This window comes from Crinia signifera, chromosome 6, assembly GCF_055691185.1.
Source record: "Crinia signifera chromosome 6, ASM5569118v1, whole genome shotgun sequence".
Lineage (NCBI taxonomy): Eukaryota > Metazoa > Chordata > Amphibia > Anura > Myobatrachidae > Crinia > Crinia signifera.
This window is the reverse complement of record NC_139222.1, coordinates 8,590,617-8,605,745: the sequence shown is the minus strand read 5'-3', so window position 1 is coordinate 8,605,745 and position 15,129 is coordinate 8,590,617. Positions and strand designations below refer to the sequence as shown.

General features: G+C 50.0%; 1 protein-coding gene across 1 annotated transcript in view; it reads left to right on the top strand.

Moving 5' to 3' along the window:
* Positions 1-12,183, top strand: part of LOC146009940 (uncharacterized) — a 12,381-nt gene extending 198 nt beyond the window's left edge. Inside the window, exons 2-7 of the mRNA XM_083150608.1 lie at positions 1,556-1,666; positions 6,179-6,367; positions 6,941-7,064; positions 8,008-8,105; positions 8,208-8,313; positions 10,738-12,183. Of these exons, the coding sequence (XP_083006734.1) occupies positions 1,574-1,666; positions 6,179-6,367; positions 6,941-7,064; positions 8,008-8,105; positions 8,208-8,313; positions 10,738-11,870 (1,743 nt within the window). The 5' untranslated portion in view covers positions 1,556-1,573 and the 3' untranslated portion in view covers positions 11,871-12,183. The remainder of the gene's footprint in view (positions 1-1,555; positions 1,667-6,178; positions 6,368-6,940; positions 7,065-8,007; positions 8,106-8,207; positions 8,314-10,737) is intronic.
* The last annotated feature ends 2,946 nt before the right edge of the window (positions 12,184-15,129 follow it).

Below are 15,129 nucleotides of genomic sequence, written 5' to 3'. Positions count from 1 at the left end.
TCCTGTTATTATGATACAGGTGGAGAAGGCTCTGTTGTCCTGTTATTATGATACAGGTGGAGCAGGCTATGGTGTCCTGTTACTATGATAGAGGTGGAGCAGGCTCTGTTGTCCTATTATGATGCTACAGGTGGAGCAGGCTCTGGTGTCCTGTTACTATGATACAGGTGGAGCAGGCTCTGTTGTCCTGTTATGATGCTACAGGTGGAGCAGGCTCTGGTGTCCTGTATGTACATGTGGAGCAGGCTCTGGTGTCTTGTTATTATGATACATGTGGAGCAGGATCTGGTGTCCTGTATAATACATGTGGAGCAGGATCTGGTGTCCTGTATGATACATGTGGAGCAGGCTCTGGTGTCTTGTTATTATGATACATGTGGAGCAGGCTCTGGTGTCCTGTATGATACATGTGGAGCAGGCTCTGGTGTCTTGTTATTATGATACATGTGGAGCAGGATCTGGTATCATGTATGATACATGTGGAGCAGGCTCTGGTGCCCTGTTATTATGATACATGTGGAGCAGAATCTGGTGTCCTGTATGATACATGTGGAGCAGGCTCTGGTGCCCTATTATTATGACACATGTGGAGCAGGATCCGGTGCCCTGTTATTATGATACAGGTGGAGCAGGCTCTGGTGTCCTGTTATTATGATACATGTGGAGCAGGCTCTGGTGTCCTGTATGATACATGTGGAGCAGGCTCTGGTGTCTTGTTATTATGATACATGTGGAGCAGGATCTGGTATCATGTATGATACATGTGGAGCAGGCTCTGGTGCCCTGTTATTATGATACATGTGGAGCAGAATCTGGTGTCCTGTATGATACATGTGGAGCAGGCTCTGGTGCCCTGTTATTATGACACATGTGGAGCAGGATCCGGTGCCCTGTTATTATGATACAGGTGGAGCAGGTTCTGGTGTCCTGTTATTATGATACATGTGGAGCAGACTCTGGTGCCCTGTGATTATGATACAGGTGGAACAGGATCTGGTGCCCTGTTATTAGGACACATGTGGAGCAGGATCCGGTGTCCTGTATGATACATGTGGAGCAGGATCTGGTGTCCTGTATGATACATGTGGAGCAGGCTCTGGTGTTCTGTTATTATGATACATGTGGAGCAGGCTCTGGTGACCTGTTATTATGATGCAGGTGTAGCAGACTCTGGTGACCTGTTATTATGATGCAGGTGTAGCAGACTCTGGTGTCCTGTTATAATACAATTGGAGCAGGCTCTTATTTCTTCTGATTGAAATACAGATGGAGCAGACCATAGTGTCAGGTCAGGGTGCAGGTGCAGCAGAGTCAGGATTGCTCTTGCTAATTACCATAAAGCCGCCATCACTCGCCAGTCTTGCGTGTTTAATGTCAAATTCTGTATTCTGTACACAGTAATCCCCAATGTCTATCATATAAATGTCCAGCACATCTCTTATCTCTTACTGTACATCCTAATGACGGATATACCCACAGAATGCAGCATATACGTCTCTCTTACCTCTACTGATGTCATAAGATAATGCTTTGTTTTTTTTTGTCTTTAACACAGGGGCTTTCTATATGTACTATGACTGTCTCAAGGATGGATGAGGACAAAAATCATGTGACTGAGACAATATTAGGCCTCACCCTGGAGATCATCTACCTGCTGACTGGGGAGGTGAGGTCACAGTGACATCACTCTTATCTCTATTACTGACACAGGGACCTGACCGGGGAGGTGAGGGGGTCTGGGAGCGTCACAGTGACATCGCTCTTATCTCTATTACTGACACAGGGACCTGACCGGGGAGGTGAGGGGGTCTGGGAGCGTCACAGTGACATCACTCTTATCTCTATTACTGACACAGGGACCTGACCGGGGAGGTGAGGGGGTCTGGGAGCGTCACAGTGACATCACTCTTATCTCTATTACTGACACAGGGACCTGACCGGGGAGGTGAGGGGGTCTGGGAGCATCACAGTGACATCACTCTTATCTCTATTACTGACACAGGGACCTGACCGGGGAGGTGAGGGGGTCTGGGAGCGTCACAGTGACATCACTCTTATCTCTATTACTGACACAGGGACCTGACTGGGGAGGTGAGGGGGTCTGGGAGCGTCACAGTGACATCACTCTTATCTCTATTACTGACACAGGGACCTGACCGGGGAGGTGAGGGGGGTCTGGGAGCGTCACAGTGACATCACTCTTATCTCTATTACTGACACAGGGACCTGACCGGGGAGGTGAGGGGGTCTGGGAGCGTCACAGTGACATCACTCTTATCTCTATTACTGACACAGGGACCTGACCGGGGAGGTGAGGGGGTCTGGGAGCGTCACAGTGACATCACTCTTATCTATTACTGACACAGGGACCTGACTGGGGAGGTGAGGGGGGTCTGGGAGCGTCACAGTGACATCACTCTTATCTCTATTACTGACACAGGGACCTGACTGGGGAGGTGAGGGAGTCTGGGAGCATCACAGTGACATCACTCTTATCTCTATTACTGACACAGGGACCTGACCGGGGAGGTGAGGGGGGTCTGGGAGTGTCACAGTGACGTCACTCTTATCTCTATCACTGACACAGGGACCTGACCGGGGAGGTGAGGGGGTCTGGGAGCGTCACAGTGACATCATTCTTATCTCTGTTACTAACACAGGGACCTGACTGGGGGGGGGGGGTGAGGGGGTCTGGGAGCGTCACAGTGACATCACTCTTATCTCTGTTACTAACACAGGGACCTGACTGGGGGGGTGAGGGGGTCTGTGAGCGTCACAGTGACATCACTCTTATCTATTACTGACACAGGGACCTGACTGGGGAGGTGAGGGGGTCTGGGAGCGTCACAGTGACATCACTATCTCTATTACTGACACAGGGACCTGACCGGGGAGGTGAGGGGGTCTGGGAGCGTCACAGTGACATCACAGTTATCTCTATTACTGACCCAGGGACCTGACCGGGAGGTGAGGGGGTCTGGGAGCGTCACAGTGACATCACTCTTATCTATTACTGACACAGGGACCTGACTGGGGAGGTGAGGGGGGTCTGGGAGCGTCACAGTGACATCACTCTTATCTCTATTACTGACACAGGGACCTGACTGGGGAGGTGAGGGGGTCTGGGAGCGTCACAGTGACATCACTCTTATCTCTATTACTGACACAGGGACCTGACCGGGGAGGTGAGGGGGGTCTGGGAGTGTCACAGTGACGTCACTCTTATCTCTATCACTGACACAGGGACCTGACCGGGGAGGTGAGGGGGTCTGGGAGCGTCACAGTGACATCACTCTTATCTCTGTTACTAACACAGGGACCTGACTGGGGGGGGGGGGGTGGTGAGGGGGTCTGGGAGCGTCACAGTGACATCACTCTTATCTCTGTTACTAACACAGGGACCTGACTGGGGGGGTGAGGGGGTCTGTGAGCGTCACAGTGACATCACTCTTATCTATTACTGACACAGGGACCTGACTGGGGAGGTGAGGGGGTCTGGGAACGTCACAGTGACATCACTCTTATCTCTATTACTGACACAGGGACCTGACCGGGGAGGTGAGGGGGGTCTGGGAGCGTCACAGTGACATCACTCTTATCTCTATTACTGACACAGGGACCTGACCGGGGAGGTGAGGGGGTCTGGGAGCGTCACAGTGACATCACTCTTATCTCTATTACTGACACAGGGACCTGACCGGGGAGGTGAGGGGGTCTGGGAGCGTCACAGTGACATCACTCTTATCTATTACTGACACAGGGACCTGACTGGGGAGGTGAGGGGGGTCTGGGAGCGTCACAGTGACATCACTCTTATCTCTATTACTGACACAGGGACCTGACTGGGGAGGTGAGGGAGTCTGGGAGCGTCACAGTGACATCACTCTTATCTCTATTACTGACACAGGGACCTGACCGGGGAGGTGAGGGGGGATCGGGAGTGTCACAGTGACGTCACTCTTATCTCTATCACTGACACAGGGACCTGACCGGGGAGGTGAGGGGGTCTGGGAGCGTCACAGTGACATCACTCTTATCTCTGTTACTAACACAGGGACCTGACTGGGGGGGGGGGGGGTGAGGGGGTCTGGGAGCGTCACAGTGACATCACTCTTATCTCTGTTACTAACACAGGGACCTGACTGGGGGGGTGAGGGGGTCTGTGAGCGTCACAGTGACATCACTCTTATCTATTACTGACACAGGGACCTGACTGGGGAGGTGAGGGGGTCTGGGAGCGTCACAGTGACATCACTATCTCTATTACTGACACAGGGACCTGACCGGGGAGGTGAGGGGGTCTGGGAGCGTCACAGTGACATCACAGTTATCTCTATTACTGACCCAGGGACCTGACCGGGAGGTGAGGGGGTCTGGGAGCGTCACAGTGACATCACTCTTATCTATTACTGACACAGGGACCTGACTGGGGAGGTGAGGGGGGTCTGGGAGCGTCACAGTGACATCACTCTTATCTCTATTACTGACACAGGGACCTGACTGGGGAGGTGAGGGGGTCTGGGAGCGTCACAGTGACATCACTCTTATCTCTATTACTGACACAGGGACCTGACCGGGGAGGTGAGGGGGGTCTGGGAGTGTCACAGTGACGTCACTCTTATCTCTATCACTGACACAGGGACCTGACCGGGGAGGTGAGGGGGTCTGGGAGCGTCACAGTGACATCACTCTTATCTCTGTTACTAACACAGGGACCTGACTGGGGGGGGGGGTGGTGAGGGGGTCTGGGAGCGTCACAGTGACATCACTCTTATCTCTGTTACTAACACAGGGACCTGACTGGGGAGGTGAGGGGGTCTGGGAGCGTCACAGTGACATCACTCTTATCTCTATTACTGACACAGGGACCTGACCGGGGAGGTGAGGGGGTCTGGGAGCGTCACAGTGACATCACTCTTATCTCTATTACTGACACAGGGACCTGACCTGGGAGGTGAGGGGGTCTGGGAGCGTCACAGTGACATCACAGTTATCTCTATTACTGACCCAGGGACCTGACTGGGGAGGTGAGGGGGTCTGTGAGCGTCACAGTGACATCACTCTTATCTATTACTGACACAGGGACCTGACTGGGGAGGTGAGGGGGTCTTGGAGCGTCACAGTGACATCACTCTTATCTCTAATACTGACACAGGGACCTGACTGGGGAGGTGAGGGGGTCTGGGAGCATCACAGTGACATCACTCTTATCTCTATTACTGACACAGGGACCTGACTGGGGAGGTGAGGGGGTCTTGGAGCGTCACAGTGACATCACTCTTATCTCTAATACTGACACAGGGACCTGACTGGGGAGGTGAGGGGGTCTGGGAGCGTCACAGTGACGTCACTCTTATCTCTATTACTGACACAAGGACCTGACCGGGGAAGTGAGGGGGTCTGGGAGCATCACAGTGACATCACTCTTATATCTATTACTAACTCAGGGACCTGCCTGGGGGGGAGGTTTGGCCTGGGAGTGTGACAGTAGCATCATATTGCCTGTATAGTTAGGCGCCAACTTGCACGCAATTGGAAGCTACCAAAATCCCCCTCCCATAAGTAGGTGGGGACCCAGATTTGGTTTGCTTCTCTAATGCAGTATAATATTGGGTTTCTCACACCACTGACCGCTTTCATACTGGGCCTGGTGGTTGGTTCATGATGGACTTCTCCTGTCTTGTTCCTGCTGATCATTCAGGGTTCTACTCCTTCTTTCACGCCTATTCCTGGCTCAATCTTCTATCCTCTAGTAATGCCTCCCTCCATCCCTTCCATTCTGTCCATAACCCTACACCCCCCTCAAGCTCACCCTGAGACCGTTAAGAAGAACAAGCCTTCCATCTCTGATTCTAATATCTCCTAGTGTCAATTATTGTATTGGAGGGGTTACGGATCCAAGGTCAACACATCCAATCGTCAATGTAACCTAGCACTGCAATATATATCACCCTCCGCCATTCTTATTGATTAGAAAGTTCTCCTTGATTTGAGCATTAATTTGACTTTCTAAATATCAATAGTTTATTTATATATAATTATAGGGGGTCTGTATCCAGCCGTGGAAAGTTCTGAAGTTTCCCAAATTCTCCACATAATCACTCTACATAGGTTCATTGGTCGTAAGTGGGACTCAACGAAGTTACTTTGTGCTGATTGCTTCTCCTTTACTTTACAGGATTACCTAGTAGTGAAGATCTCTGGTAAGCCTGTGACACCCAGCGGCCGTCCTCATGTGACAGCAGGACTAGACAGGACCCAGCACCCCATCCCGGTGCCTCCACCTCACTCACTGATACATGAGAGGCACAATGACCAGAAGATCCTGGAACTCACCAACAAGATCATTCAGCTACTGACCGGAGAGGTGACTGCTGGGAATGGGACGTTATACAGTAACACCGGGGGATGTGACCGGAGAGGTGACTGCTGGGAATGGGATATTATACAGTAACACTGGGGATGTGACCGGAGAGGTGACTGCTGGGAATGGGACGTTACACAGTAACACCGGGGGATGTGACCGGAGAGGTGACTGCTGGGAATGGGACATTATACAGTAACACCGGGGGATGTGACCGGAGAGGTGACTGCTGGGAATGGGACGTTATACAGTAACACCTGGGGATGTGACAGGAGAGGTGACTGCTGGAAATCGGACGTTATACAGTAACACCTGGGGATGTGACCGGAGAGGTGACTGCTGGGAATGGGACGTTATACAGTAACACCGGGGAATGTGACCGGAGCGGTGACTGCTGGGAATGGGACGTTATACAGTAACACCGGGGGATGTGACCGGAGAGGTGACTGCTGGGAATGGGACGTTATACAGTAACACCGGGGAATGTGACCGGAGCGGTGACTGCTGGGAATGGGACGTTATACAGTAACACCGGGGGATGTGTTTGGGTGATGACTGTATCATTGTGTGCGTCAGGTTCCTATAAGGTGTGGTGATGTCACTGTCTATCTCTCCATGGAGGAGTGGGAGTATATAGAGGAACACAGGGGTCTGTACAAGGACGTGATGATGGAGAATCACCGGCCCCTCACATCACTGGGTAAGAGGAGACTGTCATGTAGTGTAATGGAGAAAGCAGCTATGGGGCCACATAGATACACAGCATCTGATAATCACATATATACAAAGTCCTCAGTCACTGTGTGTCTCCTACAGATGGGCCCAGTAACAGGAATACCCCAGAGAGATGTCCCCGTCCTCTGTATTCCCAGGATAATCACATATATACCATGTACTCAGTCACTGTGTGTCTCCTACAGATGGGGCCAGTAACAGGAATACCCCAGAGATGTCCCCGTCCTCTGTATTCCCAGGATAATCACATATATACCATGTCCTCAGTCACTGTGTGTCTCCTACAGATGGCCCAGTAACAGGAATACCCCAGAGAGATGTCCCCGTCCTCTGTATTCCCAGGATAATCACATATATACCATGTACTCAGTCACTGTGTGTCTCCTACAGATGGGGCCAGTAACAGGAATACCCCAGAGATGTCCCCGTCCTCTGTATTCCCAGGATAATCACATATATACCATGTCCTCAGTCACTGCGTGTCTCCTACAGATGGGCCCAGTAACAGGAATACCCCAGAGAGATGTCCCCGTCCTCTGTATTCCCAGGATAATCACATATATACAATGTCCTCAGTCACTGCGTGTCTCCTACAGATGGGGCCAGTAACAGGAATACCCCAGAGAGATGTCCCCGTCCTCTGTATTCCCAGGATAATCACATGTATACCATGTCCTCAGTCACTGCGTGTCTCCTACAGATGGGCCCAGTAACAGGAATACCCCAGAGAGATGTCTCCGTCCTCTGTATTCCCAGGATAATCACATATATACCATGTCCTCAGTCACTGTGTGTCTCCTACAGATGGGCCCAGTAACAGAGATACCCCAGAGAGATGTCCCCATCCTCTGTATTCCCAGGATAATCACATATATACCATGTCCTCAGTCACTGCGTGTCTCCTACAGATGGGCCCAGTAACAGGAATACCCCAGAGAGATGTCCCCGTCCTCTGTATTCCCAGGACCATACAGAGGAGAATCACAGTGTCCCACAGGAGGAGCAGGTAGGTGGAATAGAGGCCTCACAAAATAAAATAATTTAGTGTCTTCTGATTGTGAATTAATGAAGTTTAATCTTTTTTTTATGGTATTATTGATGAATTCAGGATGGAGATCTGATTGATATCAAAGTAGTAGAGATAGAAGAGGAGATGTATGTGACGGGTGATCAGCAGTGTAAGGAGAAGGAAATCACTACAGAAATCAGCACAGGTGAGTAATAATCACTAAGTACAGAGTCACATATTATCCTTGTTCTGTCACTACAGCAATCTCTTCTCTCATACATCAGGAGCCATCAGCCCCTATTATACTCCTGCTCTCCCCCTCACATCATGTCACTGTGTGTTACCAGCCCAGAGATCTGACCAGTCTCCTCCCCGCACTCTCTGGTGTATCACATACATCAGGAGCCATCAGCCCCTATTATACTCCTGCTCTCCCCCTCACATCATGTCACTGTGTGTTACCAGCCCAGATATCTGACCAGTCTCCTCCCCGCACTCTCTGGTGTATCTCATACATCAGGAGCCATCAGCCCCTATTATACTCCTGCTCTCCCCCTCACATCATGTCACTGTGTGTTACCAGCCCAGAGATCTGACCAGTCTCCTCCCCGCACTCTCTGGTGTATCTCATACATCAGCAGCCATCAGCCCCTATTATACTCCTGCTCTCCCCCTCACATCATGTCACTGTGTGTTACCAGCCCAGAGATCTGACCAGTCTCCTCCTCGCACTCTCTGGTGTATCTCATACATCAGGAGCCATCAGCCCCTATTATACTCCTGCTCTCCCCCTTCACATCATGTCACTGTGTGATACCAGCCCAGAGATCTGACCAGTCTCCTCCCTACACTCTCTGGTGTATCTCATACATCAGGAGCCATCAGCCCCTATTATACTCCTGCTTTCCCCCTCACATCATGTCACTGTGTATTACCAGCCCAGAGATCTGACCAGTCTCCTCCCCGCACTCTCTGGTGTATCTCATACATCAGGAGCCATCAGCCCCTATTATACTCCTGCTCTCCCCCTCACATCATGTCACTGTGTATTACCAGCCCAGAGATCTGACCAGTCTCCTCCCCGCACTCTCTGGTGTATCTCATACATCAGGAGCCATCAGCCCCTATTATACTCCTGCTCTCCCCCTCACATCATGTCACTGTGTATTACCAGCCCAGAGATCTGACCAGTCTCCTCCCCGCACTCTCTGGTGTATCTCATACATCAGGAGCCATCAGCCCCTATTATACTCCTGCTCTCCCCCTCACATCATGTCACTGTGTATTACCAGCCCAGAGATCTGACCAGTCTCCTCCCCGCACTCTCTGGTGTATCTCATACATCAGGAGCCATCAGCCCCTATTATACTCCTGCTCTCCCCCTCACATCATGTCACTGTGTGTTACCAGCCCAGAGATCTGACCAGTCTCCTCCCCGCACTCTCTGGTGTATCTCATACATCAGGAGCCATCAGCCCCTATTATACTCCTGTTCTCCCCCTCACATCATGTCACTGTGTGTTACCAGCCCAGAGATCTGACCAGTCTCCTCCCCGCACTCTCTGGTGTATCTCATACATCAGGAGCCATCAGCCCCTATTATACTCCTGCTCTCCCCCTCACATCATGTCACTGTGTGTTACCAGCCCAGAGATCTGACCAGTCTCCTCCCCGCACTCTCTGGTGTATCTCATACATCAGGAGCCATCAGCCCCTATTATCCTCCTGCTCTCCCCTCACATCATGTCACTGCGTGTTACCAGCCCAGAGATCTGACCAGTCTCCTCCCCGCACTCTCTGGTGTATCTCATACATCAGGAACCATCAGCCCCTATTATACTCCTGCTCTCCCCTCACATCATGTCACTGTATGTTACCAGCCCAGAGATCTGACCAGTCTCCTCCCCGCACTCTCTGGTGTATCTCATACATCAGGAGCCATCAGCCCCTATTATACTCCTGCTCTCCCCTCACATCATGTCACTGTGTGTTACCAGCCCAGAGATCTGACCAGTCTCCTCCCCCCACTCTCTGGTGTATCTCATACATCAGGAGCCATCAGCCCCTATTATACTCCTGCTCTCCCCCTCACATCATGTCACTGTGTGTTACCAGCCCAGAGATCTGACCAGTCTCCTCCCCGCACTCTCTGGTGCATCTCATACATCAGGAGCCATCAGCCCCTATTATACTCCTGCTCTCCCCCTCACATCATGTCACTGTGTGTTACCAGCCCAGAGATCTGACCAGTCTCCTCCCCGCACTCTCTGGTGTATCTCATACATCAGGAGCCATCAGCCCCTATTATACTCCTGCTCTCCCCCTCACATACTGTCACTGTGTGTTACCAGCCCAGAGATCTGACCAGTCTCCTCCCCGCACTCTCTGGTGTATCTCATACATCAGGAGCCATCAGCCCCTATTATACTCCTGCTCTCCCCCTCACATCATGTCACTGTGTGTTACCTGCCCAGAAATCTGACCAGTCTCCTCCCCGCACATTGTCATTGACTTCCCTCATTTCTTGGGACATGATGTCTTCCTAATAAATGTGTTACTGATTGTGTAACAGTGACTTTGATTCTTGCTATAACCAAAGTCCCTGATATACTTATTTTGTTCCCACTAGATGGAACCATCATGCAGAATACCACAGGGGAACCTCTCGTTTTGTCTGCATATTGGGAAACAGAAGATAAAGACTTTATACCAGACAACCCCATTAACCCAAATATACTGTCAGTGCTCGAAAATGCTGATGTATCACCTGGACCCTCTGAGCCGTACTTCCCTGAGACTGTGGGTCTTCAGAGGACTTACCCAGCCCAAAAGTCATTCCCGTGTCCCCAGTGCGGCAAATGTTTTAAGCGCAAATCAAACCTCATCCAGCATCAGAGTGTCCACACCGGGGTGAAGCCGTTCTCGTGTTTCGATTGCGGGAAACGTTTTACGCACAAGTCTTCTGTCGTTCAGCATCAGAAGATTCACTCAGTCGAGAAGTCATTTCCTTGCTCTGAGTGTGGGAAATGTTTTCCTTGCAAGTCGCGTCTTGTCCATCATCTGAGGATCCACACTGGTGAGAAGCCCTTCCCATGTCTAGATTGTGGGAAATGCTTCAACGACAAACAGAATCTCAACACCCATCAGAAAAATCACACGGGCGATAAGGAGTTCCATTGCTCCGAGTGTGGGAAATGTTTTACCGGCAGGTCGCACCTGGTAAAACATCAGAGGACTCACACGGGGGAGAAGCCGTTCCTGTGTACCGTGTGTGGGAAATGTTTCAGCCAAAAGCCCAATCTGGTTCATCATCTGAAAACTCACACCGGCGAGAAGCCGTTTCCATGCCCTGTGTGTGGGAAACGTTTTACGCAGAAGTCCTCGCTCACCACGCACGAGAGGAGCCACACGGGCGAGCGGCCCTTCCCCTGCTCGGTGTGCGGCAAATGGTTTGCGCTGAAGGCGCATCTCAGTAGGCACCAGTTAGTTCACGCTAGTGAGAAGCCCTTCTCTTGCGCCGACTGTGGGAAATGTTTTCCCGTGAAATCGTCACTCAAGGCCCATCAGATATGGCACCGGAAAGAGAGGCCGTTTCCGTGTCCCGAGTGTGGGAAACGTTTTCCAGTGAGATCGGAACTTGTGAGGCACCAGAGGATTCACACTGGGGAGAAGCCGTTTTCGTGCGCTGTGTGCGGGAAATCTTTTATACAGAAATCGGGTCTTCATAAACACGAGAGGCTTCATACAGGGGAAAAGTGGTGAGCGGACAAGGAGGAGATACACCTTCATAGGGGTTTATTTACTAAGATGGGATGTTGCTTTGGTCAACCAATAAGACTATTCTCTTCTAGGTGCTAAATGGGCAACATCCTATCTTCAATACAACGCCCTTCTTAGTAAATAAACACAGTAGAATCCCGTGTGCACGATTTGGACTTGTGTCACAGTAGATGGCCTAGTTATCATTCGTAATACATTTCCCAGTCTTCGTTGTCCATTGGGTTCCCATAATTGTATGATAAGTGATTTATTTTCTTCTTCCTTTAATAAATGTTTGAAGAGTGATGTTCTGCCCCCTGAGTCCTGTTAATAATTGTATTTCTCCTTCCACCACTAGGGGACACTGGAGGTAGTGGGGTATAGAAGTGGGAGCTGGCACTTTATGACTGCTCCTCCCCCTTTATGCCCCTCCTACAAGCCAGTGTTCGGTCAGTGCCCTCAGAAGCTGCTCAGGCTTTTGGCTTTACGTGTTTATCTGGATGTCATAGGGCCTGATTCGGTGCACTGCCGATGTCGGGCGTAGTGAAGCGTTGGGCTATGGTGGTCTGGGGGATCCTGCGCTCTGGACGAGGGATGACCATCGATTGTTTATGACAGATGTAAAATATTATTGTCACTGATTGGGGGAGAACCAGATGGTCTCCCTCCATCACAGTCCGAGCATAACCGGCTAGTTTGTTTGTGTTCTTAGACATGGATCCACCCGACACCCAAAAAGCCCCAGCCCATGGTTCTGATTGGCCTAGGGGCCAGTCATTCTAATAAAAGGTATGGCCATCGATAGTTAAAACCATCGATGGTCATACCTCACATAGTATGCTACCATCGATCTAGGATGCATCATCGGATGATCTCCGATTCCATCAGCCGACTGAGTGACCCATGAGGTGCACAATATGGCCGCCGCAGCTATAACAAATAGGCCAGGAAACTGGACATGCAGCAAAGCAATCTATGAGGTAGGCAAACACACGCATCAATCAGCTTCTCCGTATGTCTGCTGATGTCACAACTGGGCGGGCATTGACTTTGTGACATCCATGCCAGGCGACTCTTATAGGCCCCATCTTAAACGTTCAGCTGTACGCGGTCCCCGTGGGCTGCAGAATGATGCTCTCCGACCATTGGGCTGTGTAGGAATGCTGGACCTGTGTATATACAGTCCATTTGGGTTCCCTTGCTCCTCCCCCTGTGACATCAGAGGGTGTTTCTCCCACTAGGATCTAGACCTGGCCCCAGCGACCATGTACTACTTACATACACGTTACAGGCATGCCGGCCAGCAGTCTCTCCCCTACCATACAGCCTGCGCGGTGCTTACTTATGACTGGTAGAGACTGCAAGGGATCATGGGATATGTAGTTTCCAGGCCTCTTTATTCACAATTTAAAAGATAGATATGGAATGCCAATTAATAAAGGGGTAAAGGGTGGCCATTTTGTTGGTGTCCTCCAGCATCTGCTCATCAAGTGTAACAAACCACACAGTCTGGAAGTGCTTATATAGTACAGATGAAGCAGACTCTTGTGCCCTTTCTGCTTAACCCTTTGAGGTCTGCACCCAAAAAAAAGCAAAGGGAAAAAATGTATTAGCATTTTTTATTCACTGAGAATAATATTAACAACAATCAATAGTTTTTTTAAAATGAGACCCCACAGTTTTTGAGATATACCAAACGGTTGAGAAATCCGTTTGTATTAAACGTTTTTTTTGGGTGCGGACCTCAAAGGGTTAACGTCCTTGCCTCATTCTCTATAAAGTTCGTATGGAGCAGCCTCTGTTGTCTCCTGTCTGTCATATATGCTGTATAATACAGATGGAGCAGACTTTGGTGTTACCGTCTGTCTGTTATTTCATCATACGCTGTATGATAAATATGGTGTCTCCTGTGTGTAATGTTGTTCCCACACACTGTGTAATACAGATTGAGCAGACTTTGGTGTTTTCTACCAGCATCAGTTATTCCCTGATACACTGTATAATACACATGGAGCAGACTCCGGTGTCCTGTACCTAATGTTATTTTGTAGGCAGGCCACGTTGCCTGGGGGTGACAACTTGGACCCAGCCGACCGGTTCTGACGGCCAATCTGAGTAAGCTCTGTCTTACAGTGATCGGTGAATATAAAGTGCGGTATACTGGCGTCCTTACACCGCGGTGACCGTGCAGTTATTTCTCTGAGAGCTCTTTTATCTGTAGTACGTACCGAGTTCCGTTACATAAATATAAACCAACAGGACATCCAATAAAGGATCTTTATTAGGACAGGACACCGAAGCCTGCTCCATCTGTAATATAACAACAGGACACTAGAGTTGTCTTTAGGGGGGTCAATATTTGTAGCTTATTCTTAGAAAACACCAATGTTCCGGGGCTAACAGCAAATATTTAACAGTGCCCCATCTATGAAGGAGAGATAAGGCCCCCATACACCTGAAAGACATTGCACCCAATCATACAATCTCAATGGATTTTAAAATGGATTGTATGCAATCTTCAAGCTCCGGGAGATTGGAGGATTGGCCCTCTGATCTGACCTGCTGCACGTCAGATCAGTTGGGATTGGGAGCAGATTGCATGTGCTTTTAAGCCCATGCAATCTGTCATTAGATGGCTCATACAACCAGAGTCATGTGACACTCCCTCCCTGACTAGCAGAGAAGAGAGGTGAAGCTTCCGGGCGGCCCGTGGCAGTGAAGATGCTGGGAGCCGCAGAAGTATCCAATCGGCAGGCGGGTGGGCGGCTGAAGAGGGCGTGGTCGTCCTTTTGCGCAATTCTGTCACTACTCTGAGAACAGTTGTCAGAGGATTGCTGCATTCGGGCTATGTAATAATGGTGTAACACAGCAGATGTGAACAGATACAGTAGGTAGTGGTGGCAACCTGTAAATTCCCCCCCAAAAAAAAAAAAAACTGGATTTTTGGTACTCCTATCCTTTTGATCCTAGTAGACCAGCCCCCTATTTAAATGAAGCTTCAATCATACAATCATGCAGCAGACAGGTCTTTCTGATGTATGGCCACCATAATCGCCGATATCATCCATCGCAACCAATTCAGGTGTTGCACCATGCAGGAGGGCACAGACGCTGGCACCATTACTGTTATGTTGGAACTAGTACTGCATATACAGTAATTGTAGTATAGAACACTGCCATCTTGTGGATTATGTGCTAACTGCTGCAGCAGTAACCTGATTTTACACTGAGCCCTTTCTACAGTATCCGGACTCATCATAGA